This window comes from Leptinotarsa decemlineata, unplaced genomic scaffold (assembly GCF_025532065.1).
Source record: "Leptinotarsa decemlineata unplaced genomic scaffold, Ldec_3_MD MMD2_tig00004307_RagTag_RagTag, whole genome shotgun sequence".
Taxonomy (NCBI): domain Eukaryota; kingdom Metazoa; phylum Arthropoda; class Insecta; order Coleoptera; family Chrysomelidae; genus Leptinotarsa; species Leptinotarsa decemlineata.
In genome coordinates this window covers 10,762,535-10,788,617 of record NW_027412606.1, presented here as the reverse complement: position 1 = coordinate 10,788,617, position 26,083 = coordinate 10,762,535, and the positions used below count along the sequence as shown (strand labels likewise).

Genomic DNA, 26,083 nt, shown 5'->3' with positions numbered 1-26,083 from the left:
CAAATGTGATGAAAAGTAGATCATCTACAACAGGAGACACCCAGGCACTTTCCGGAAACGAAAACCCACCTACAAAAGACCATGGTTACTGTATGGTGGTTAGCGGCTGGTTTGATTCACTATAACTTTCTACAAACCATCAGAGCAGAGTCCTATTGTAAGGAAATCGACCAAATGTACAAGAAATTTTGGCAGCAACAGTCATCAGAAGAGGTCCGATCCTACTCCACGTCAACGCATATCCGCATGTTTCACTAATCGCCGCCTGGAAATCAAACGAATTGACCGTCGAATTTCTGCCAGTACCTTCGCCAATTCGTCGACTACGCCGAACACGGAGCGCCCAATTTTTTATGCTGACGGAACTAACCGACTTGTGTTACGTTGACAAAAGTGCACTCATTTCGATCAAAATGAGATATTACATTTTGAAGTAGACTCATAAAAATGGACAAAACTTCCGACACAACCTTAATCTATAACAAAATTTTGGATTACTATTTCGATTTCTGTGAATACCTTCAACTCAAAATTAATTAGGAGTCGAAGACACTCCTATACTCAGCGTGCCAAAATGCGAATTGATGTGTGGTTCTCCAATAGTTTACATGGTTGTTAGTGATCTTTCAGGTAGAAGTGTGGTTCTGCCAAACTCTGAAAACCTGATTTGGTCCGCAGCGGGGCAGGCACAAAGTATATACTCTGCTGTTTCATCATTTTCCAAACATATACTGTTGGGATATCTTCATTTCTATATTACCGAACAGTTTTACTCATAAAGACGTGAATATGCTGCAATCATGACCCTTGAGTTTGCAAATAAAATTCCTAACTTACAATACTTGGGAATAGAAACAAGTGACAATTGGGAAAACTTTTCTCACAAGAGAACAAACAAAAAAATGGTTATAGTTGGTGGTAATGGAGAAGTTTCAGGCATTACCTAGAACCATACCTACCAAAATGTTAAGCAATACTAGCACAGGTCTTGATCTAACGCCTGAACCTCACGATTTGAAGAAAGCTTTTGTTGTATGCCTTTCCCAGAGGTGATGTGAAAAACACCCGTCGAAGATTTCCGATCTATGACCATGAGAGCAGGGCCGTAGCGAAAAAAAACCAGGGGGGGAGAGAATCCAAATTTTCCCAACCCCACCAGCAAAATTTTCTAACTTTCGAAAAATGAAAGCCGACAGATTAGTTACTACTATAATATATTAATTTTCTTACTTAGCTATCCAAAGATTGGCTGAATGCTTATATGCCCGTTAGGGTATGCACAAACAAAAATAAATTTTGGTATAAAAATAATAATGGGAATTATTCTACTTTGGATCAAGGTCCTTGGTCATCCACCATGTATAGAAATATGCAATACAAATGAAAGGAAACAACACTTGAATAAAATTGTGCTTATTGTTTTCTACTATTATTTTTTCTATCTTCACGGCCCAAAATTTCCCAACTTTTCCAAGTCGAAAACAGCGAAAAGTTGGGAATTTTGTAAAATTGTCACTTCAAAATTTGTTGACTGTTCAGGACTGTTCTCTTACTCGGTAGAAATTAAACGTTTTTAAAGTTTTCAAAAAACTCAGAATTTCAAAGTATGGGATTTCCAAGTTATGCATGTTGGGAAATCCCAACCTTCTCCTGTTTTTTTCCCTTTTCTTATTACCTCGCCCTTTCCTTTCTCTCATTTTTATTTTTTTAATTTTCATTCATTTTTTTATTATTATGTTTTTCTATATTCACGGCCCAAAATTTCCCAACCTTTTTTCCAAGTCGAAAAAGCAGGGTGGAGGCTCCCCTCCATCCCCCCAATGGCGACGGCCCTGCATGAGAGTATCCATCAATCAGGAAAATTTTGGCGTAGCACGAAAACGTGAGGTATAGCCAAGCCGGGCACTTGTGTCACATTTTTTTATGTAAAAAAGACGACATCACAAACACAAGGGTGGGTGGTAAGTCCAGTGAAAGAGTCTCAAAAATAAATTGTTCAGCTCAGGAGGTTTTTAGCGTGTTTCATACGAACATACGAAGTTTGCTTTAAAAATTATTGAAATTAATACATTTCTAAACGATTATAAACTCGATATTTTTTGCTCAACTGAACATCGTCTTGGCGATGGTAACTTGAAAACTATAAATATCTCTACTCATTTCTTATCTGCTGAGTTGTGTGCACAAAAATACAAACATGGTGGCGTTGCCATTTTCTGTAAAAATGTCGTTAGTATACCCAACAATTTGATCTAGGTAATTTCAATGTCGAACTCGATTCTGAATTTTGTGGTATAGTCTTACAATACCTGAATACTTTCATTATACTTTTATCTAGATCTTTTAGAGGATACGTCAATGTTTTTCAGACGAACCTCAATACTCTATCATCTCTACTCATGAAACAAAACAAAAATATGTTGCTCCTTGGTGACTTCAATATTGTATTTATTTTTCAAAGTCGGACACATTTTTCCAATTAAAATACTTCTAGAATCGTATGGAATGAATTCTAGCTCATGAACATTTCCGATCTGTATTTATTTAGCGTATCATTATGTAACTACTGTCAATGTATGTTTTTGTCGAATCGTTTGCGATCCATTAAAATGTCGAATATTTTCCGAAACATTACAACCATGAAAATTCTACAATATCTACAGAATTATTGTATCATACCAGATATAGGCTCTAACAGTCAAAAGAATCCTTGAATTCAGATTTGTACAATCGTCTAGTCTAGATCTTTTTGTGAAATCTTTGAATTTCAGAAGTTTCTAACCAACTATCAAAAAATTCTTGACTATAGTTTTTATACAGTCGAAGAATACGAGTATATTGACCCAGCTGGGCTATTTATGATATAATTTTGCTGTGCATTTGCTGTGAAGTGGTCGTTTCAGGTGACGCCGAATCACCGGGTTACCAACAAACAGTGTTGTTTACAGCTCACGTGTTTTATTCGAAGTCGCATTTGAAGTTCTTGGTGGTGTTTAATGTCTTGCATAATGAATAACATTAATGGGGAATTGTGTGTTCCTGGCGATATTGAAGATTCTGCAAAAAAAGCTTCAATTGAATTGTTACCAAAAACATCGGCTCAGCAGTACGACATCGCATATTCTAATTTTCTTAGCTTAGGTAGACTTAAAACCGTTGAAGGAAATTTCAGCGAAACCGTCTTCTTAGCCTATCTAGAAGAGAAATCAAAAATATGGAACTCGTCAACTTTGTGGAGCAAGTTTTCAATGATAAAGTCGAGTGTGCTCATTAAAAATGGTGTTAATACAAGCAAATATATCGAAGTAATAGCATTTTTGAAGCGAAAAAATGAAAGTTATAGGCCCAAAAACTCTAACGTTTGAACAGGTCCAGAGGTTTATAAATGAGGCGCCAGATGAAAAATATTTGATGATAAAGGTCTCTGCCTACTATACCGTACCAAACTATGACCGTAAACGTACCGGCAGGTGCTAAAAAATATTCTTTCATACGATGAACCAACGTCCACTAGACCGTTCCGTTACAGGTCCGGCACGTAGCGTAGCATGCACGTGCCACGACAGTATTCGAGTCGAGAATATTTTGCCGGTGCTGATACGCAACGTGCATGGTCGATCTCCGGCAGCGAATCGGTGTATAAACGGGTTGTAAATCATTTTCAATTTTATTCAGCAATACATTCCATTGAAATGTAGATAATCTCATACTCATATTCGTTCTCCGTGGTAAACTCTTCTACACGTTCATACTTCACTGATGAGTAAGCCGGAATAACATACAATACTTCACATTAACTACAGTTGTCAAACGGGTATCTAACGGTCATCATTCACGTATTATACGGTCATTATACGTGTTTCTTACGGGCTTAGAACACTGTGATCCATTACTGTGGGCAAGGTAGACCGTGTCGTGTTATTTTTCGTGTCTGATACGGTCCTAGCACGGTCATGGTTTGGTATGGTATAGTGGGCAGAGACCTTTAAAGTGTCCACTATTTTCGGAATATATGGAGTCTGTCGGCGTGAAGAGCTGTGCCATTTATTATTAGAAGACATTAAATTAATGAATAAATCATTGACTGTTCAAATTACAAATACAAAAACGAAAATAGGTCGTTCTTTTTGCATTTTTGGAAAAACATTGACTAATACGTTGCATTTCGCCCTTCTCTTATCAATCATCAAGATTTTTTTCTAAAATACTCATCATAAATGCAGTGTCAACCCAGTTGGTATAAACAAGTTTCTGAACCTCTCGGAACCAAAGGAATATACAGGTCACTGCTTCAGAAGGTATTCTGCTTCTTTGTTAGCAGATTCAGGAGCAAATATAACGGATATTAAGAAGCACGGAGGATGGAAGTCTACAACAGTAGCTGAGGGTTACATCGTTCAATCTATCTTTTATAAAAAAGTTATTGCTGAAAGAAAGCATCGTCCTCTTCACTTCAAGAAACAAATGTTAATGCCCATGAAGTTGTCAACTCAGCTAGTTCAAATATATTACAAGGCTCTTCAATATTGCCAATATCAGCAGTTATTCTAATTGTACTTTTCATTTCAATGTTCATTAATAATAATGTAATTATTGTGTATAATACATTTGTAACAGAATTTAATTGTATCTATATGTATTGTTATAATAAAACTTCCTTGCAAATTGAATAATTATGTTTTGTTTATGGCTATTTGGTCGAAAAAAATCCTGTTAAAAATAATTTCAACACTAGTGTTGAAAATATTTATAATACACTACTTTGTAAACATCATCTTTTAATACTCTTGACAACCATTAAAAATGTCATTGTCAATGACAGTTGTACAAAAATTTGTTTTATGTTATAAATAATGTTTGTGTCATATACTAAGTTTTTAAAATGTCGTGACTGTGCATGTCGCCTTGAATTTACCTACATTGTATTCAATATGGTCAATAAATTACTCCCCTGTACTCTACTTTATTCTGGTTTCGGGTATATTCTGTATGCTATGAGATCTGATATTTCGACTGAAAATGCGGCACACATTAACAAAAGCCGATATAGCAGTGGTCGAAATGCTCTTCCTTTCTACGATGCGTACAATGAAAGAAAGAAAGACATTGCCACAAATTTCATTAATTCTCACGCTCATTAATTTTCACAATTAAAATCTAAAATTAGGCTTGTCATCAATCGCCATATATAAATATCATTGAACTTTCAACTTCGTCTTGTTCAGTTAGATATTTTATAATTGAATCCACCATTGAACTCATATTCACATGGAAATCCTCGACAACTGCAATTTCAACTTCTTCAGTTAATTAACAGTTGTCAAAATCATAGTAAAAAATTATCAAGTTTTGAAAAATGTCGATGTTTCAAAAGGTATTGCTTTTCGTTTTCAAATAGAAATTTCTCTCCAACAAGTCGATTGTGTGATATTGTCTTTTTTCAGACGAACTCGGCCATTAAGTTCATAAGATACAGTGAAAGAATTGTTTTTGGGAAAAAAGACCTTCAGTATAAACTCAGTTACAATTTCTTGTGAATATTTATAAAGAATAACAATTTTGAAAAATAACTCAACATTCATATACAGAAGTGGATCTAATCAAAAAAATAATTCATAATTTAAAACGCAATTGAACTTATTACAGAATCTACAATATTTACATTGTAAAAAAATAATCCTTGACTACGATAACAAACCGATCTGGTCCCGCTGCTAATGAATGGTGGCTTTTTGCCAAAACACCAGATGGAAACTTACATTTATAACAAAAAAATTAATCGTTGTTTTACTTATCTAATTTATTATTTTATTTGCAGATTTCATCGCACGAACAACGTTATATCCGGACCAGCTCCAGATGTTCAACTGATCAGTACACCACTACGACTTATATCAGACGCATCAGAGAAAGTGTTTATGAAGTATTGGAATACGGTGAAGGCACGATAAAAGTTTCTTCGAGTGTGCAATACAATGACTTAGTATGACAAAGATGAATAAGATGGAAACATACAAATTCGTAGTTATTCTCTTGTCGTATTGTGTATGTTCGGCATCAGGATATCCTGCCAAGCCCCTGAACGAGAGGTCGCCTGAATTAACTTGGGAAGCCTGGCTTCTTGTGGACGATCAGAACCAAAACAAGCAACTGATAAATTCTGATGGAATGCTGAGAAGGCGAATTACTCCAAAGTCCATATTCATTGCTCCAACGTTCAGTCCTGAGTCTCTGCCTGCTTGTGCTGAAGGATATAGTTCGGACTTGATGGGTCGTTGTATTAAAATAATTAAGCTGGATCAGGATGCTCATTACGAATTTTTAATTGAAAAGTTGAAGGAAAAGTTCAGCTCGGCAGACTATGACGATTATTATGATGAAACGGTTACAACGGCTGGCCCTTTGCAGGTAAATATACCGTTAGAGATCAATAGTGGATTAGTCGAAAATGACGAGAGTGATGAAGAAACTGATATTGCCATAATAGTATCTCCCACGAAAACTTTTTTTGACCAAAAAGTTCTCAATTTGGACAAAAGAGAGAGCATGGATGATGGAAAGAAACAAGAATTGTACCTGAAAAATATAGCAAAATCTACAATAAACAGAGAAAATGAACCCGTTAATAGTTTGGTGGTGACAGAACCAGTTTCACCCACAACAGTTGATAACGAGGAAACCACCAAAGTAATTGAGACTGAGGGTTTAATTACATCTTCCACCTTTGATACGACTACTTTTGAAGCAACTACAGTAGACATGCTGGATCTGGAACAACAGGATAGTACCAATTCGAACGTGGAAGTGATGACAACTACAGAAAATGATTCAACTGTTCCTGTAGAAACTACAACTCAACTGCCTTCAGTATCGTCTCTCAAACCAGGTATTTTGCCTCTTTCACCTCCCTTCAAGTGGCGTTTTCCCAATGACAAAAAAGTTCACTCTAATCATGTGAAATTCCCGGACAATCATGAGTCAGTTGTATCTCGAATGTCAACAGAGGATTCTCGTGGAAGAAGTGTAGGAATCAATCATCAAGATTTCTCGAGACAATCCGATGATCCAGTGGTTTTCCGTGAAGCTGTCGGTTTAGATTCCAACAGTGGGCATCCCGTACCTGCAACAACCCATCGAAATTTCAACAGGAGGAACCGTGACAGGCATAATGGTCTTTTTTCGCCAAGGTGGAGTCAAAGCACCTTCCACAAACCTGTAGTTTTGAGATTTTCAAGAAAAAGTGCCTATATTGATACCAATCAATTTAAAAATGAGGAGTACTATAGATCGATTCCTACAGATGATTTAGCTTATTTATTCAAATTCAAGCATAAACAACCTTTTCAGTAATTAATGTTTAGGTATACCGCTTTGATGTGATTTCGTTGTATATAGTTATTTATTATTGTATATAGAGAGCATAACAGTTGAATTAGGTCAGTTTTGGAGAATTGAGACAATGTAATTGTGAGGTTAACTATTAATGTGGTAAGAGTAATTAATACCTTGTTTAAATTGTAAAGCTTTAAATTTAACAGTAAAGGCAACAAAAAGTTTGTATCCATGTCATCCTTGTCATATTTGCCTTAGTGAAAATCTACCAGATTGATAAAATGGTGCAAACTGTAAAATTGTTTTACTTCCGAACTAAGGCTCAGCTGTTAAAAATTATATTCCGGCAAATGTTTCAAGTGTGTATGTGATACTAATTTATGTAGTGAAATAAATTGTCTGCTTCTTATATCAATCCCAAATTAGATTGTTTCATTTTATTATGATAAAGAGTGGAGAAGAACACACATGAATATTTTCTAAATTAATAGATTGATTGTTACGAGGTAAAACGTCAAGTTGGATAGTGGCTGATGTACTGACCTCATTCAATTCAAATGTTTTTAACTGTAGATATTAGTTACTAAGTAAATGCAAGTGTAAACATCTATGGAGTATTTTCAATTTTGTCATATTTATTTTGATACAGATTCGGTTAGCTCGTAATTTCAAAAAAGTACACATATTTGTCTAATAGACTCTCTAAAATAAAATAGTATTAAAACATTTCTTCAAAATAAAAAGAGGTTTTAAATACTTATTTCCCCATTTCCATGATTGCATGAACAATTTTTTAATGACCATGTTTCTTTCATTTCAAAACTCAAAATATACAGGGCTATTCGAGCTTGAGTCTATGCATGGTAAAAGATTGAAAGTCGGTTGAACTCTGAAAAATTTGACAGTTTTCAAGTACTAAAAAACCAAAACTAGCTCTTTTGAATCCGGAGATAAATAGGAAAAGTCGAAAATTTTGAGAAATCATATATTTTTTTGTATCATTTCTATTCGCATTTATATTGAAAATATGTTTAGACTTTGCCACTGGAACATTCATTCATTTCAGAATATGGTCATATATTTTTTATTCAGGCGCCCTCAACTTTGAAATTTTGATTACGAACCTGCATTTTTTGTAGCAAATTTTGATCTTTTATGTTCATATAATATCGTAATCATATAATGCCGTAATCAATGTTTCTTCGATTTTTCCGAGAGTTTCGGTGATATGGTTATCAAAAAACTTTTTCATTACGGGCCTGATGATGTCTCCAATGGAAACAATTCTAACTTTCTTTATGTACCACAGCTTACTCTCAAAATTTACCAAGTGCCTGAAATGTGTTTATATCACAAAATTTTGATGTTTTCATTTTTCCAAGAACGTACATATTCCAAAAATATACATTTTTCTGTTCAACCCCCATTTCGGCTCTCGATAGATAGATACATTTATTCATCGCTAAAGTTTTACAAGTTCCAGAATGGAAACCTATCTTTTTAAAAATCATCAGATTAGTCAGACATACAAAAAAATATAAACAACGTAAATAGTGTCCGACCGAAAGCTCGGTTTTAGCGGCAAACCTGCCGAAACTACAACCGAAACTGCATTCGGGAGTTCCCGCGCTGTGATCGGTCATGTTCGGCGCGTTGAATTTCATACAAGCGACGAAGATATTTTGCCAAGTCCACGTGCCTAATCATGTCATGACTCCTTACTTACTTTGTGATTTACTTTGTTCATTACATAAATATTAAGTACCTATTGTGATATTAGGTAACAACTTAAATAAGTAATTTTATATTTGATATTTTTGAAAAACCATCAATAGTATTCGAAAAAAGGATCTACAACTACTCAAATAAACAGGTGCGATTAATATTTTTCCTTAAATAAGGGTTTATGTTGATTATCAATAAGTAAAAATGTTGAAGAGTGCATAACGTTGTGATTTAAAGATAAAAAAAATAAGACTGACTGATTGTTATAACGTTTTCTTTTCTTTCTTCGGCCGAAACTGAAACCGTTGCCGAAATTCGTTTTTGGTTTCGGTTTCATAAAAACCAGTTTCGTTCGGACACTAAAAGTAAAAAATATATATACAACATAAAAATAAAAGCATAACCTTAATATTCAAGGTCTGTACACCATTCATAAAAAACTATAAACAATTTTAAAAGACAACATGACCAATCAAACATGTTCAGCAGTGTGAGTATAACAAATTAAATCGTGGTACATATATGAATTCTGCTCCAGTCCTTACCGAGAAAATGGTCAACAGTTACAATTAGCATTGTGAATGCCACAATCATGTATGATAAAGCCTTCCTCATGGCTGAAATGCCCCTTTGTACCCTGAAAAGTTATTAAATATATATATAGAAGCATGGCAGATTTAGCCTAACGAGAAAAATATTTCTTTCTTACAGTTCTCCCGTGGTTTGACTCTCATCATACATCTAAAAAAAATTCTGTAATAATAATACTCCAAAAAATGAGGCCAAAGATCAGTGTTGAATGAACAAGGCCATAAAAAGCCAGCTTAAGAGGTTCTAGAGAGATGGTCTCTTATAATTGTCTAATAACAAAGGATACACTGCTCAGTTTGGATAGAATATGATCTGTATGAACATTCCACGTGAACTTCTGTTCAATATGTTTTCAAGAAATTTAGAATATTCTACTTGTTCTATGGACCAATGATTCATTCTTATCAGTGGACCATAGTCAATACTGATATTTTTTGTTGAAATAGCACGAATCATTATTCTCATACCATTGGAAGAATTCATTCCCACGTTTTACAAGTTGTAACAGAGCCTGTTAACAATCTTTTAGGCACTAACTAATTTATATAATATGCATAGATAAACATTTCATTATGAAGATGTACATGAATATATAATGTCATTAATGATGGCAACAAAATAAGAGCCTTGTGGTATACCATTGTTACATTCAATGGTTCAGATTTCACTTTGTCTACAACCATAGCACAGTAGACTATGTAGACTATAACCAGTAGGGTCTCTTACCACGTGAATTCGCCAGAGTTGCCGGGGACCTTCAACCGCTGTTAGGATGAGATTCTCATCCAAAGCGTTCAGAGCTGTAGTATCGAAGGTTTTGACGGTCCCACGGACATCGAATTAGTAGTAATAAACGGCCGGAATTGGCTCTGCACTTTGTTTCGAGGTCACCGAGAAATTTTTGAATTTATGAATGAAAGTAATGGGAGTGTTCTTACTGGTTGATTTTTACTATAACTATAGTCCATATAGTTTCTGTAGTAGTAGGCTGTAATCTGTAGTATCGAAAACCATATTGAGATCCTAATAAACTGCTTTTTTATCATTCAAGTGGTCATAAATATGGTTACATAACGCTTTTAAAGCAGTTTCTATGGGTTTTTTCATGTCTGCAGCCATGTGGACAATTTGGGAAAGGGTGATTTTGTTCCATAAAACTGGTTAAGCGTTAGAGAAATTGCATACTTCAGAAACCATTAATAACAGTTCAGACTTTTGCTGGTATCCTTCATTTTGGTTCAATTTTGCGACCGATATTTAAAATTTCTCGACCTCTTTAAGTCATCCGTGATTCAATGTTGAAGCACAATTTCATTGTTATATTCAGTTGTCCTTAAATAACATTGTAGTAAACATGTGTAAAACCACATTTCTTCAACACGAAATGTTCGAGTCTCGTTTGTGATCTTTTGCAAATCTAAGCTTTGACAATAATTTTTGAGCTGCGGTTTCATCAAGTTGCCTTGCAGTGAAAGTTGCAGAGAGATATAAGCTTGGCCGTTCACCTTGTATAACAATTAATAAATTTTCCGTCCATCCCCTAAATGACGTCTTCATAAGAAATGTTTGGAGATTGTAACAAAAGAAGACCATGGCAAATCCCGGAAACCAACCAAAACATTTACTTCGTTATGTGTAAGTAATTAGTCCAATGATTACTTATGAGATTGAGTAATGAAATTAGAAATGAATAATTATGAATGACAGATAACATTTATCATATTTCAAAAATTGCGCCGAAATATTCTCAACGTCCACTTCGACCCACCTCTTCAGAGGCGTTTTCTGGCGCTAATGTATTCAAAGCGTAGGTATTCATCTGGGATTCAAATACATTCATTCTGGCATTGAAACGATGCCGTCACATCAACTATGATGGTGATTCAAAACTAGCGTCAGGTTGGTTTTGAAACGGAGTTTGATATTATGTCATGTCAGTTGTCAGTTTCTGCTTTATTTTGATCGTTATAGTTTATAAAGTGCTGAAAACTTTTCATCAAATACGTTGTAAGGATGTACAAAATAACGCTGGAAAATAATTACTTGCACAAATCCGATTATAATTGACGTTAGAGAAAATTGAAAAGTTTGTTTTTTTATTGAATCATTAGAATCATTACACTCTGGCGAATCTTATTATAGATGACGTAACTACGAATCGTTTTTGAGTTTTTGAATACACGCTGTGAGACCAATATGAGAAAAAGTACACCATGGTGTACGCGGTTGGATACGACTGCAAGTTTGTGGTTAGTGTACGGCGGATGCTGCGATGACATTTCGGCGGAGATCAGCAGCAAGTTGACTGCAGACGTCCGTTTTGACCTTTGTGAACGCCCGTGTACGTGTAGTACAGCATTTCTTATGGGCGGCTTGAGTTCGCTGGAACGCGACTGCAATTGTGTGGTCGATCTGACCGCAAAATGTGGCTCGTGTACGGGCGCTCTTACGTATCAGAAAATGTAAAAATGTGAAGTTTGTTCGACCAATGTTTAATAAATTGTGAATGCATTCTGTGATCACGCATAATGTAAAACTTATCACTTATTTCTTTCAAATTTCACTTTAAATTCACTTTAAAAACATTGAAGATATATAGATAATAGGATTAAATGGTGGCCGAGTTTTATATTTCATTGTTAATAGTTATGATTCCTTCGTAATTGTCAATATCACTAGTCGAAATAATCAAGATTTTTGAGTTTGAAATGTGGTCAATTCTAGAAAAATATTAATGGCAATGGATAAATGAAAAGTGAAGGCATTCGATATCATAAATCACTATACTGAGAAAGTTTCTGTGGATTCAATTTTCGACTTCAAAGTGGTACTCGTGTTGTACTCGATGTTGAAAAATTTAAAAATTGATCTCGCGCGCAAGATCTAACTATTACGGTCCATAAGATTTACGAATAAATATTTGCCTGCTGACACCACTGGTCGTTACTGTCAAAAGTGTCAAAGTCAAACAACTTTAAAACACGATGTCAACTGTCAACTAGGTAATAATAGGAGATATGATAATATTTCATTATTACTAATTAATGTTTACTCAAAAACAAAATTGAATAAAAAATGGTTTGAAAAGATAGAAATGGACTACTTTAGGAGTGGATTGAAATCGGTCCTGGGGGCTTCGCCTCCTGGCACCCAGCCGACAGGTCCTGAAACAGTAGGTATGAAATTTATTAACATATGCTTATTGATTGATACAATTATTTATAGGTTGAAAGACTCGTCAGTAGGGTAAGCACATCAACTTTACTTGAAGATAGACGTGATGCTTGCAGAGCCCTTAAAGCCCTCTCTAAAAAATATAGACTTGAGGTCGGTGCACAAGGACTGGATGTTTTGAAGCAAGTTTTGGAATTGGATCATAGTGATTTTGAAACTGTAGGTTATTGTTTGGATACCTTATGTAATATAACGTCAAAGGAAATATTTGAAGAAGAAAATGAGTCGATGAATATGCAAGTGAATGTAGGGGAACAGTTTACGGAGATGTTTTTGAAAAATTCAGAAAATGTTGCACTAGTTTTGAGGTTCTTGGAGGAATATGATTTTAGAGTACGGTGGCCTGCAGTTAAACTACTGAATTCTCTCACGTTATCAAAACCGAAGGAAATACAGGATATAATTTTGGTTTGTCCGATGGCTGTTTCAAAGTTGATGGATTTATTATTAGAAAATCGTGAAGTCATAAGAAATGATGCCCTAGTTTTACTTATCAATTTAACCAGGTCCAACGCTAATATACAAAAAATAGTTGCATTTGAAAATGCTTTTGACAGATTGTTTGATGTAATAAAAAATGAGGGTTGGACTGATGGAGGAATAGTAGTGGAAGACTGTTTTCTTCTTTTGTTGAATCTTCTAAAGAACAATGCTAGTAATATAAACTTCTTCAAGGAAGGCTCCTATATTCAGAAACTTGCTCCAATGTTCAATTTACCTCCAAATTTAGAAGAAGTGGGTTGGAGCCCCCAAAAAATTTCCAATTTTCATAGTGTTCTGTGGTTGGTGCGAACCTTGGTTTCACCTAATAATCCAGCACAAATAATTACTGCATGTCAGAAAGATATGCGTAATACAAATTTATTGGAGTCTTTGTGTGATATTTTGATGGCTAGTGGAGTACCAGCAGACATTCTAACAGAAACTATAAATACTGTTGGGGAAGTGATTCGAGGAAATCTAACCAACCAGGAGTATTTCTCAAATGTATTGGCTCCTTCAAATCCGCCTAGACCAGCAATTGTAGTCCTGTTGATGTCAATGGTGAATGAAAAGCAACCTTTCACATTGAGATGTGCCGTATTATATTGTTTCCAGTGTTTTTTATTCAAAAACGAGATTGGTCAAGAACTTGTCGTTCAAACATTGCTACCCAGTAATACTGGATCTGGAGCTCTCACTACAGGACAATTGTTATGCAGTGGTTTGTTCAGCAATGATCACTTGAGTAATTGGTTTTCAGCTGTAGCTCTCTCACACTGTTTAATAGACAATCCAGCACAAAAAGAACAGTTACTGAGGGTCCTCTTGGCTACAAATTTGGGAGCACAACCTGTTAGCCTTCTCCATCAGTGTGGTGTATTTTTACAGCACACCAGCAACCTGCAGGCCAAAATAGGAATACTAATGTTGATTGCTAACTGGATGGCATATTCTCCTCAAGCTGTTAAAGTATTATTGAATGTTTCTGGTGCGATGGCTTATTTGACAGCACAAGCGTCAGCAAGCGAATATGACAATAATGAAGAAATTTTGCAGGTAAGATATCACGTCTGTATTACGTTAATATTTAATTCTAAATAGTTAACACCTAACAGGTGTTTTCACTGCTAAAATTTCCAATACTATCTTTCAAACTACCTGGTACCCCTATTTTCAGCCCCTATACAGTGCCGTTTGGTTTCCAAGCAGATTCTTTAGTCAACTATGAAAGGCCCTTTGCTTTGAGGTATAATAGTTAATATATTGTGTGGCCAGGTGATATAACATGTGGAATATTCTAGTATATTAACACTCAAGATTCTTTGTATATCTCAATATTCATATGAAAAATTTTTCACAAAAAATGTATCTTGAAAATTATACTCCTTTCAATTTAGAAAAAGAATTTAACGTATCACTTGAATTTGGTAGGGTAGCAGAGCATGGATACACAACATATATTTTATGCCTGTATTCTCTTACATTAGATAATTTATACTAAAACTCCTGCGTATCTATACTGAGTGACACAAACTCATGGTATTCCCACCTTTTTACCTTAATTTCTTAAGCTATTTTTATGAAACTCGATATATTGAATATGCTCACAAAGAGGAACTTTTTTCCAACTTCCAGTTTTTTACCAGAAATGACATCGAAGTTTGTTTTTTGAATACATATTTGAAAACTACATCATTTTATGAATCTGATACCCAATGTTTGATATTTGAATTATGGATTGACACACATGGTTCAGTCAGGTGGCCTGCAAAATCACTCAATATAACCCCTTTAGATCTCTTTCAGTCCTCGCGGGTTATTGGGGAAGCAGCTATGAAACAAGATATCGTTTGTTATATACTTGTTGCATTTTCAATTTATTTCTGTTATCAATGTGATCTCCAGCATTGTATTCAGTAACTCACTAACAATAACAGTTCAAAACAGTCAAAAGTGGTTTCACTGTTTCATAGCAACTTCCCTAATAACCCGCGAGGATCTTAAATAGGTCTAAAGGAGTTAAGTTGGGTGATCTTGCAGGCCACTTGACAACTATGTTTCAATCTATAATTCAAATATCAACGATAAGGTATCATCGGATTCAGAAAATTGTAGATTTCAAAAACGTTTCAGTATACGGGGTGTTTCATTCATTTCCAGGAAAAAACCAGGAGTTGAAATAAAATCTCCTGTTTTGTCAAAAAATGCCTCTTTGTGAACATATTTAATGTTTCGAATTTCGTAAAAATAACTTTAGGAGTGAAATGACTGCCTTAATCTGTCTCTTGCAATGGCGTACGGAAATTATTCTAAACAGATGAGGAAAAATGGTGATAAAATATATAGAATCACAATCTTGACAACAATATTTTCGTTTTATTGCAATAATATTTCTGAGAACTTAGTGCCTACTATTATGAAATTGTACTTTTTTATAGCATAACGACAATTAGTCAATACATTGCTTATAACAAAACAAAATTATTTACAGAACTATAAGATAACATCATTATTAATAATAATGTTTATTCAACAACAATAAATTAACAAAAAGCAGTTGAACATTACATGAATACCATGAAATAAACATAGGTTAGGTTAGGTTAGGTCCAAAGTGAGTGGGTCTATTCGAACCTCCACCGCAACCCGCAAGGGTTTATTGTGGCTCACACCTATTCTCACTCGGCCAAACAAACCCAGCTTCTTAACGAAGCCCATTAGTTTATATGGTGAGTGGTCTTTCAGGTCAGATGGTAAGATTATGGCTCTGCCGAACTCTAAAGACCTGATTCGGTCCCCGGCGGGGCAGGCACAAAGTATATGCTCTGTTTTAAAGAGGTAGTTGGATAGTCAAGTTGCAAGATTCTCACCTTGATACCCACAACAACCTTCCCATATGAGGGTTTTTGCACGTCAGCTACACCTGACGATGCCTTAGATTCAACCGTGCAGGGCTTTTTTGCCTTTGGTTTTGGTGAAACCTCACTTGAGCACAAACCTTTGCTAACCTGTTCATGGGGGGTTAGTTCCCCCACCTGAGACAGATTCTGCGTACGCCGCAGCTCTCGATCCTGAACTTAATTTACAGGGAGGTCAATTGGAGTCGTAAACTCGACATTCATCTCCTCTGTAGACTCGCTCCTGAACTAAATTTACAGAGAGGTCCGTTGGAGTCGTAAACTCGACATCCATCTCCTCTGTAGACTCGCTCCTGAACTAAATTTACAGGGAGGTCAGTTAGAGTCATAAACTCGACATCCATCTCCTCTGTAGACTAGCTCCTGAACTAAATTTACAGGGAGGCCCATTGGAGTCGTAAACTCGACAGCCATCTCCTCTGGAGACTCCCTCCTGGATCAAATTTACAGGGAGGTCAGCTGGAGTCGTAAACTCGAAATCCATCTCCTCTGTAATAAACATAGGTACTCACAGAAGCAAGTGATTGCTTGTTCGTGAGAGAAAATCTAATTGGCAATTACAATGTAGGGGTGTTGCGATACTGTCGTTTTTTATAATTTAGAAATTAATCGTTATAGGTCAGCTATGCTGAAGTTCTCCCATTCGGGAAGTTATCATAATAGGTGTTGTTATTTTCACTATCGGTACTTGTGTCAGAATCGGAAAATGGTAGTTTTTTCATTATTAATTACATTTTATTGTTCATTAGGTCACTAAAGAATATCCTATATGTATTAAGAATCCATTTTTTTCAAATTATGTTTAAATGAATTTTCATTACTTTCAATTTTAATTGTGGAGGTAAGTTGATATATAATTTGGGGCCTAGATACAATACACTTCTCTGTCCAATATTTTTGTCACATTTTGGGATCTTCACCATTTCGCTCTTATCACGAGTGGCGTGATTATGTTCTATAGGTTTGAGCTCAATTAAAGATCGGTGAATACTCAGAATTATTCTTTGACAGTATAACTGTCTTATGTAGGGTATTTTGCTCAATGAAAAAGTTTCATCACAGGGGAAGGTGATTTTTTTATTCTGGATGATACTCAAAACCCATCTCTGTAAAACAATAACTTTTTCTAGGTGACAGTCAAGAATACCTCCCCAACCCAGGATACCATAAGATAAGTGAGACTGAATTAATGCAAAATAAACTGTTTTTGAGTGATGAATTGCCAGAAAATTCGCTAAATACCTGAGTCTACCAATCAGTCCTCTATTTTTTTTGTCATAGAATTGGCATGAAGGTCCCACCGTAAATGTCTGTCCATAATAATGCCAAGATACTTAACGAACTCAGTTCCTGCTATTTGAGTGTTTTCATCAAGTTTTAGATTTCCTAGTTGTGGCAAATTATGTTTATATGAAGTGAATGTCATATAGTAAGTTTTATCAATGTTCAGTATGAGTTTGTTGTATTGAATCCATTTTGTAATTGTCTTAAAATCAGTCTATCAGTCTCTGCCTCATGTTGTAAATCTTACCAGTTATCTGCAGTTATGATGCACTGTTTGGAACCATTGGTGTAGTAATGAATATTACTGTAGTTTCATTCCCAACACCAAATCGTTATTTTTAACACCTCGACACGTGTTTCGATCACCAAGTGATTATCTCCAAAGAGGAAGATTAAAACTGTTAAAACTCCAGTAATATTTATTAGTTATCTGCAGTGTAAATAATTGCAGTGAACTGTGCCTTTTGATATGCGAAGTAGTAGGCTATTCAGGTATAACGTGAACAATAACGGGCCTAACACCGAGCCAGAAACGCCAAAGGTGGCGGTTCTGGTTTCACTTGAGGAGTTATTCACACTAACCCATTGTTGTCGATCCGTTAAGTAACTCTTAAGAGGATCATGAACCTTTCCTCTGATACCGTATGCGTATAATTTTATCAATAATATACTATGTGAAATGGTGTCGAATGCTTTTGCGCATTAATTGGGAGAAATCTGTGATTTTTCTTCTCTAATATCGATTTTTCCACTGGAGGTACACCTCATATAAATTATGGTTTTTTTTCTTCACAATATTTCGAAAAAATTGATGAAGATATCAATATAACTATTGCGACATTGTCAGAGGGAGTAAAATATTCTTCCAACAATAGGTATTACAAGAAAAATGCAAGAATTTTCAGTGAAATGCGTTTAAAGATTTTTTTTGATATCTAACAATTTACACCAATTTTTCGACAAATATTGGTAACAGAAGTTTCCACATTTGAGTTTCATTAAGAATTTCACTAGGGGCCGTGACAATTATTTTTCTTTTATTACAAACTGTTGAAAATTATTCGACAATTGAAAAAATATATTTTAATAATTTCACTGCAAGTAGCCTCGTTGACTTTATATATATATATATATATATATATATATATATATATATATATATATATATATATATATATATCGCGAATTTGCATTCGCATCTGCTCTTCCACCAATGCTGAAAATGTATGAAAATGAATGAAGAGAAGAAAAGAAGAAAGAAACAAAAATAAAGAAAAGAGAAAGTAATATAAAGATATAGATATATGAATAGCTAAAACCTTTTTCAGGATTCTCCCCGCGGACCTAGTTTGAATGCTGAACAGATGCTGTTTAAACCTACTTTTAAAAACAGTTTCTGACATGTTGAAAAAATTGTTTTCCCATTTATGTAGATAATTTATTGAGGAGGAGATATTAGGAAATAGATCGTTTGAATATTTCTTTGTTATGTACAGGAATGTTTAGCACTGTCTTTTTACGCAAATTCATGGATATCTGTCCTATAAGACAAATGTTCATATAAGTAGGAAGGATTCTTATATTTGAATATTTTAAAGAATATGCATGTTGCATTAAAACGTCTACAATTAAACATATTCAACTACTGAATCAGTGGACCTTCTGATACCAAATATATATATATTTTCCCTGAGATTAGATTTCATGAAAATAAAAAGCATCCAGCATATCTAACTTTTCTATGTTTTTTTACACGAATAGTTTTGATAATTTAGTTTAATATTTTTAAAGGGTAAGCTGAAATTAATCACCTACAATCCTGAATAATCCATAAATGTATGGAAGGAAATATTTATCAACATATTACAGGATTATTGATTTTACAAGTGAATTAAGATATGACATTGCAATAAGCTTTAGTTATATTATCTGCGATCATTATTTTTCTAATACTATAGTCCATTATATTCTATTTTTATCCTTTATCATATGTCACCTGGTGATATATACAATATTATAAAAACAATAATCGATGATGTTTGGACGAAATTCAATGTTGGTTTTCAAAATAATCAGTTGGTCAATTTAATAAACATTTCCACGAATGTAAGATGTTCAGACTGTTATTCAAAAAAACAGTATCAACAGATTTGAAATCTTGAAAAGATAAATGAATGAAATATTACCAAGACCGAAATATTTATATTTTAAGAAAGCTAATTTGTAATGAACGAAATTACTGTGACCCATATGAAAGTGAATCTAGAAAGTGTGTTGAACAATATTTGAAATATCAGCAATATTCAACTGATAAAAATGAAGAAAAGTTGTGGTGAAGAAAGAAAAAAGAATAATTACAATTTCTGAGCAAGCTACCTCACAACTTTTTGATTGTTAGTAACTACAGACGTCTTTGAATAATAATTCACCTAATAAATCTTAAATTTTATATATTTTTTTTTGTTGAAGGTGACTAATGACTCTTTTATGGTTTTATTCACCTTACACTTTGTTTTAAATTATATGTATTTATGTATGTTATTTTGTTAAAAAAAATATTTCTAGCCACGAATAGTAGTGGGAAGGAATGAATAATAAATATTCAGGTTGTGTTTTCTGAAAATGAAAGATGACTGGATATTACTCGATTTAGATTATTTGTTTCATCTGCAAATCAAAAAATCTACATATTTCATTATTATCTTTTTCAGGGTCTTTGTGCATTTGTAATGGGTCTTTGTGTTGCTTTCAATGACAACTCCGTTCAAAATTACTCAAAAGAAAATTTGAGCCAACTCATTGAAAAACGAGTTGGAATTGAAACGTATTGTAAAAAATTATCTGAAATTTCCCGTCATGAAGTTTATGCCAAAGCAGCAAAACAACCCCAAATCAGAGCCAACCATTCCAGTGAATTATTATTAGAATTCGAGTTTTGTAAATTATTCAAAGCATTAGAGGGTGTTATTATCCAGTCTTTGGGAGCACAGAGAGATTTATCCAATGGAATTTCGGAACTTAGTTTGAATGATCATGAAAATGCCTTGCTTCTACAATACAAGGAACTGATAAGAGATCAAGACAAAAAAATTCAAGAACTCCAAAAAAACATCAACAACTTGACCAAACAGAATGAGGATTTGCAGGTAAGCAAAATTGCAAAATTTGTTTAATTTTTTTAAATTTTTTGTAGATTTTTATTTGTATCAATTTTATTTTATTTATTTGTCAATTTATGTATTCATTACAGCTTCATTTACAAACATATAATTCAAATAACATATTGGAACCAATAAATTGATGGATGTAGCCGTTACTACGTGGTAGGAGATCATGATGAAAAGAGAAATGAAAATTTTTATGTTTTTCACATAAAAGTGGTAAAAAACATAGAAATTTTCATTTCTCTTTTCGTATTGGAACCACTCGTAGAACATTAGCAAGCAAAATAACTTCGCAATAAAAATAATATATGAATAAACAAAAAATCCTGTGCACTAACACATTCTGAAGAAACAAGCTATGAACGAAAGTTTTGAATTCAGAGAGAAATATGTCTAAAATACTTTTTTTAAATGATCCAAATCAACAAAAACAGTATGAATATGCAAATATATTTGTGATGCACTGTTTGGAATCTTTGATGTAGTAATGAATGTTAATGGAGTTTTTTTCTCAACACCAAACCGTTATTTTAACACCTCAACATGTGTTTCGATCACCAAGTGATCATATTCAAGAGGAAGAAACTCCAGTAATATTCTTTAAGCAAATATATATTGAAAATCTTAGCAATATTTATAGAAATGAATAAGTTTCATTGTTCCATCTCCAGTTAATAACTGACATCAATAATGTCACTCTTATCATTAGTTAGTTTTTGGACGTGACATTCTATATTCAAAAGATTGACACCATCACCATATCTCGTTTTCATAATGTTTTTGTTATTATCATTAATTTAAAACAGTTTTATCCTCAATTTACCTTGAGTATGTTTTCCATATTTATGCGCTTGCTTGGTATTTGAATTTGAAATTGTCACAAGCAGAGCACATGAATATGGCAAGTGTAAAACATAACACGTAGCTGAATATAGTTTCAGATAAGTTAAATTGCAGTTAAACTGAAATGGTTTGATTCTCAAGGCTCAAATGGTTTGCTAAGAAGACTTTATATTTTTTGATCATCTGAAGTACAGGTACGATGGAAAGGGATATTTCTCAAATTCGATTATTGCTGATGTCATCGAAAAAATAAGACATGTCTAGATCAAAAACGCTTAGACTCAATTCCAGAGTCCTGTTTGAGTAGGATAAAGCTGTAGGAACATCGGTAGATATTATTTCAAAGACAACAATAGCATTCTTTCTCAGTTTTCTGTGGAGAGTTTGAAACTGCTCTGATATCTAGAGATTCTCGCCTTCCAAGTTGGAGATCCTATTATTTACAAATTTCAATTCTTTCTTGATTCCCTGTGGATGATCGTTTGTTTTCCCAATTATTATCTGGGCTTTTGATCAGACTTCCTCTGCCCACAACAACGTTGCTTGAGGATTCATTAATATACAATGGAATACAGATATAAATAATTTATTGATCATTCATGTTTTTTACACAACGGTACAAAAGATGTATAATAAAATTCCCATGCCAAAAGAAAGAAATACAAATGCACGGAGTAACCAGGTGTTGCCCATCCTTACAATTGGTTGCACCATACTGATGATGGGCCAAAAGCTCGGTCTATGGTTTGTCACTATCTTGAGTGCTATGTCCAATTATTAACTTCTCTCTCTATACATAAGACAAATACATAAAAACTGAAAAAAAAATGTTGTTTATTTCTAAAGTGACTAAACTTAGGGGGCCACGGGGTTACAGTTGACCCCCAATACTTGTATTGTTGATAATAGTAATAATTTATTAAACCGCTGTTTTATAATATGTACATATGATACCTCAAGTACAGGTGTACAGCATACAATGCTCCGACTGTAACAAATTCTATATCGGCCAAACCAAGAAAAAATTAATCCAAAGGTACAACGAGCACAAAAAGGCATACATAAACCCAATAATATATAAATCAAACCTCGCAACACACGACATACAAAACAAACATAATTCCCCCCGACAGAGAGCATAAAACTCATACAACAAGTCAATAAGGAAAACTTTTCAACATCTGGGAAAACTTAAACATCCATAAATTCAACAGTCATAATTCACTTATCGAGGAACAAATACAAATCAAAACACAACAAGACCTAACATTCAATATATTACACAAAACAATCCACACTCCTAGAAACAGTGAACTTAGAGAAGATCCAACACAAAGAATATTACCTGATGTAATGCAAATACAGGCAAATTTACCTAAATTACCTGCAGTACCTGCACTAAGGCGTTCGGACCGCATAAAAGGACAAACGAGAGGATGACACGTTCAGTTTGAGTAGAGCCTTGATGATGATAGCACAACCAGCTGTGAAAGCGCTCGCATATAATAAATACGAGTTATAAAGCTTCAAATCCTTTTTGTAACATATATCAATATTATAGATAGATAGATAGATAGATTTATTGATCTCTTCGAATCATTTACATGACATGAGATAAGTCTAATAACCGTGTTCGGTTGCGAATCAGGATAAAATTACAATACATCTTAATAAAAAACGAAAAATACACCTAAAAATACTAACAATACAATAATACAATACATATTTTTTAAAAGTTCGTACATGTAGAGTTGGGAATAAAATGCCTGGTGCTATGTAGGGGATGAGAATATGTTATTTCATTTTAGTAATTGTTCAGTAAACTCTGTTAGGGAATAAAAACAGTTGTCAATCAAAAATGATTTCAAGGTGGATTTGAATTTGACTATATTTTCATTTGCTTTTATTTCATCTGGTAGCAGGTTATAGAAATATCCTCCTGCATAGAGTGGAGATTTTTTCAGGTGCAGACGGTTGAATTTGCTTAAGTGGACATTGTTTTTGTTTCGAGTGTTGTATTGGTGGACATCACTATTTTTTTGAAACTTATTTTTGTGCTGGTGGGTATAATTTAATAGCTTGTAGAGGTAAATGTTTGTACAAGTCATCAAGCTATTTGTCCTAAAAGTCTCTCTACATGATTCCCTATAGTCCAAGTTGAATATCAGGCGAATAAATCGCTTTTGCAGAATGAATACTCTCGTTATCTCGGTCGCCCTGATATACATATGATATATATCATATATATATATATATATATATATATATATATATATATATATATATATATATGAACAAATGAATAGATATCAATCATCTTAGTACAATATATACGTATTTATTACATTTAGACATAAATAAAAGTAAGTAACATCATTGGGAATTTTCCATCATTCATTTCTATTTTCAATTTGTTAAGGCAAACACGAATTTTCTCTGACGTTTTGTTATAAATCAAACATAACTATATATTTCCATGAACATCAACTAATTGTTTTTCAAAATTGTTAAACAAAGTTATATCAATTTTGACAACTATTAAGTCAATTTAAATTCAATCTTTTGACAAACATTTTTCACAAACTTTCTACAATTATTTTATACATTGTTCTTATATATTTTTTATATTTACTGTAAGTATCAATATTAATTTTTTCTGTTAAAATTGCACCAAATTGTATTTTAGATAGCCCTGAAGAAGCTTTAAAATGAAGCGAAAGCTTGGCAAATATTGTAAATGAAAACCGTTTTTTCGAAAGTTTTTTCTTCTAGTCACCCTTCAAAGGGTGCCTAGAAGATGACACTACTACCAACTGTCGAAAGCGCTCGCAGATAATTTATAGAAGATATAAAGCTTCAAATCCTTTTTGTAGAATTCAATATTGAAATACTCAAAATAAAGGAAAATTAGTTGCATCAATCAAATATATATATATATATATATATATATATATATATATATATATATATATATATATATGATATATGTAAAAAGGATTTGAAGCTTTATAACTCGTATTTATTATATGCGAGCGCTTTCACAGCTGGTTGTGCTATCATCATCAAGGCTCTACTCAAACTGAACGTGTCATCCTCTCGTTTGTCCTTTTATGCGGTCCGAACGCCTTAGTTCAGGTACTGCAGGTAATTTAGGTAAATTTGCCTGTATTTGCATTACATCAGGTAATATTCTTTGTGTTGGATCTTCTCTAAGTTCACTGTTTCTAGGAGTGTGGATTGTTTTGTGTAATATATTGAATGTTAGGTCTTGTTGTGTTTTGATTTGTATTTGTTCCTCGATAAGTGAATTATGACTGTTGAATTTATGGATGTTTAAGTTTTCCCATATGTTGAAAAGTTTTCCTTATTGACTTGTTTTATGAGTTTTATGCTCTCTGTCGGGGGAATTATGTTTGTTTTGTATGTCGTGTGTTGCGAGGTTTAATTTATATATTATTGGGTTTATGTATGCCTTTTTGTGCTCGTTGTACCTTTGGATTAGTTTTTTCTTGGTTTGGCCGATATAGAATTTGTTACATTCGGAGCATTGTATGCTGTACACCTGTACTTGAGGTATCATATGTACATATTATAAAACAGCGGCTTAATAAATTATTACTATTATCAACAATACAGGTATTGGGGTCAACTGTAACCCCGTGGCCCCCTAAGTTTAGTCACTTTAGAAATAAACAACAATTTTTTTTTCCAGTTTTTATGTATTTGTCTTTTCATTTCTGGTTCATGAAATTATTATATCGTATTCAACTCTATTGAGGTAATTATTCATTCCAATAATTAAATTTTTCTATTATTCCTGATAATGTACGTTTGTATTTGATTTTTTCAAATGTGAAATCATTTTTTAGGAACGAATTCAAGAATTGGAAGAAACCAACAGGCAATCGGCAGATCAGAATACTCTTCTGAAAGCTCAACTTGCTATTAGTTCAACAAATTCTGTAAATATGGTACCACAGTTGGAACAAGATCAAGTCAAATCCAATCTAACCCATTCTGTCTCTGATACTAGCGAGTATACAGATTTGCTGAATAAAATCAAAGCATTGGAAGTGGAGAATTTAGAGAAAGATGCTGAGTTGGACAAAATCAGGAAAGACCAGGATGATTTACTTGAATTGTTAACAGACCAAGATACGAAACTGAATACATTTAAAAATAAATTGCGAGAATTAGGTCAGACAACCAATGATGAAGATTCTGACAATAACTCTGCGTATTCAGAAAATGATGAATAAATAGTAATTATTTTCAGACATTCAGAGTGTTATTGATCTATAAAACAATATATAATTCAAACAAAGGCTACAGTTTTTAAAGTTGGAATACAATTCACTTGGATATTTAAAATTATTGTTTTGAAATTATTTTGTGGAGAAAATGTTTGTAAAAATCATATTTTGGCTTTCTTCTTCACTATTAACACGTAGCATGCCAATTGTCAGATAGTTCTGTAGTAGTAGTAGCAGCTTCAATGTCCAAAGGATG

The 26,083-nt window shown here is 33.7% G+C and overlaps 2 protein-coding genes and 1 long non-coding RNA gene across 6 annotated transcripts in view; all 3 read left to right on the top strand.

The window, feature by feature from the left end:
* LOC111515046 (uncharacterized) overlaps positions 1 to 8,075 on the top strand; it is a 166,674-nt gene extending 158,599 nt beyond the window's left edge. For all 4 annotated transcript variants that reach the window (XM_074178963.1, XM_074178965.1, XM_074178964.1 and 1 more), the window contains one exon: positions 5,819 to 8,075. In XM_074178963.1, coding sequence (XP_074035064.1) covers positions 5,986 to 7,350 — 1,365 coding nt within the window. In that variant the 5' untranslated portion in view covers positions 5,819 to 5,985 and the 3' untranslated portion in view covers positions 7,351 to 8,075. The remainder of the gene's footprint in view (positions 1 to 5,818) is intronic.
* A 4,535-nt stretch (positions 8,076 to 12,610) lies between these two features.
* On the top strand, positions 12,611 to 25,853 carry p115 (General vesicular transport factor p115). Its single transcript, XM_023162829.2, has 4 exons — positions 12,611 to 12,820; positions 12,874 to 14,421; positions 20,279 to 20,713; positions 25,444 to 25,853. The coding sequence occupies exons 1-4, from the start codon at positions 12,743 to 12,745 to the stop codon at positions 25,831 to 25,833; spliced, it is 2,451 nt and encodes an 816-aa protein (XP_023018597.2). The 5' UTR covers positions 12,611 to 12,742; the 3' UTR covers positions 25,834 to 25,853.
* Positions 23,099 to 25,437, top strand: LOC141483912 (uncharacterized). The gene is made up of 3 exons (XR_012466366.1): positions 23,099 to 24,207; positions 24,261 to 24,307; positions 24,619 to 25,437. It is a non-coding gene; the product is annotated as an uncharacterized lncRNA (long non-coding RNA).
* Positions 25,854 to 26,083: the final 230 nt, after the last annotated feature.

Bases quoted from the DNA above. Each gene is read 5' to 3' on its own strand.
- p115 (XM_023162829.2), top strand. From the start codon at position 12,743: ATGGACTACTTTAGGAGTGGATTGAAATCGGTCCTGGGGGCTTCGCCT. The intron at 14,422-20,278 runs GTAAGATATCAC...TATCTTTTTCAG, and splicing joins ATAATGAAGAAATTTTGCAG to GGTCTTTGTGCATTTGTAAT. The intron at 20,714-25,443 runs GTAAGCAAAATT...ATCATTTTTTAG, and splicing joins AACAGAATGAGGATTTGCAG to GAACGAATTCAAGAATTGGA.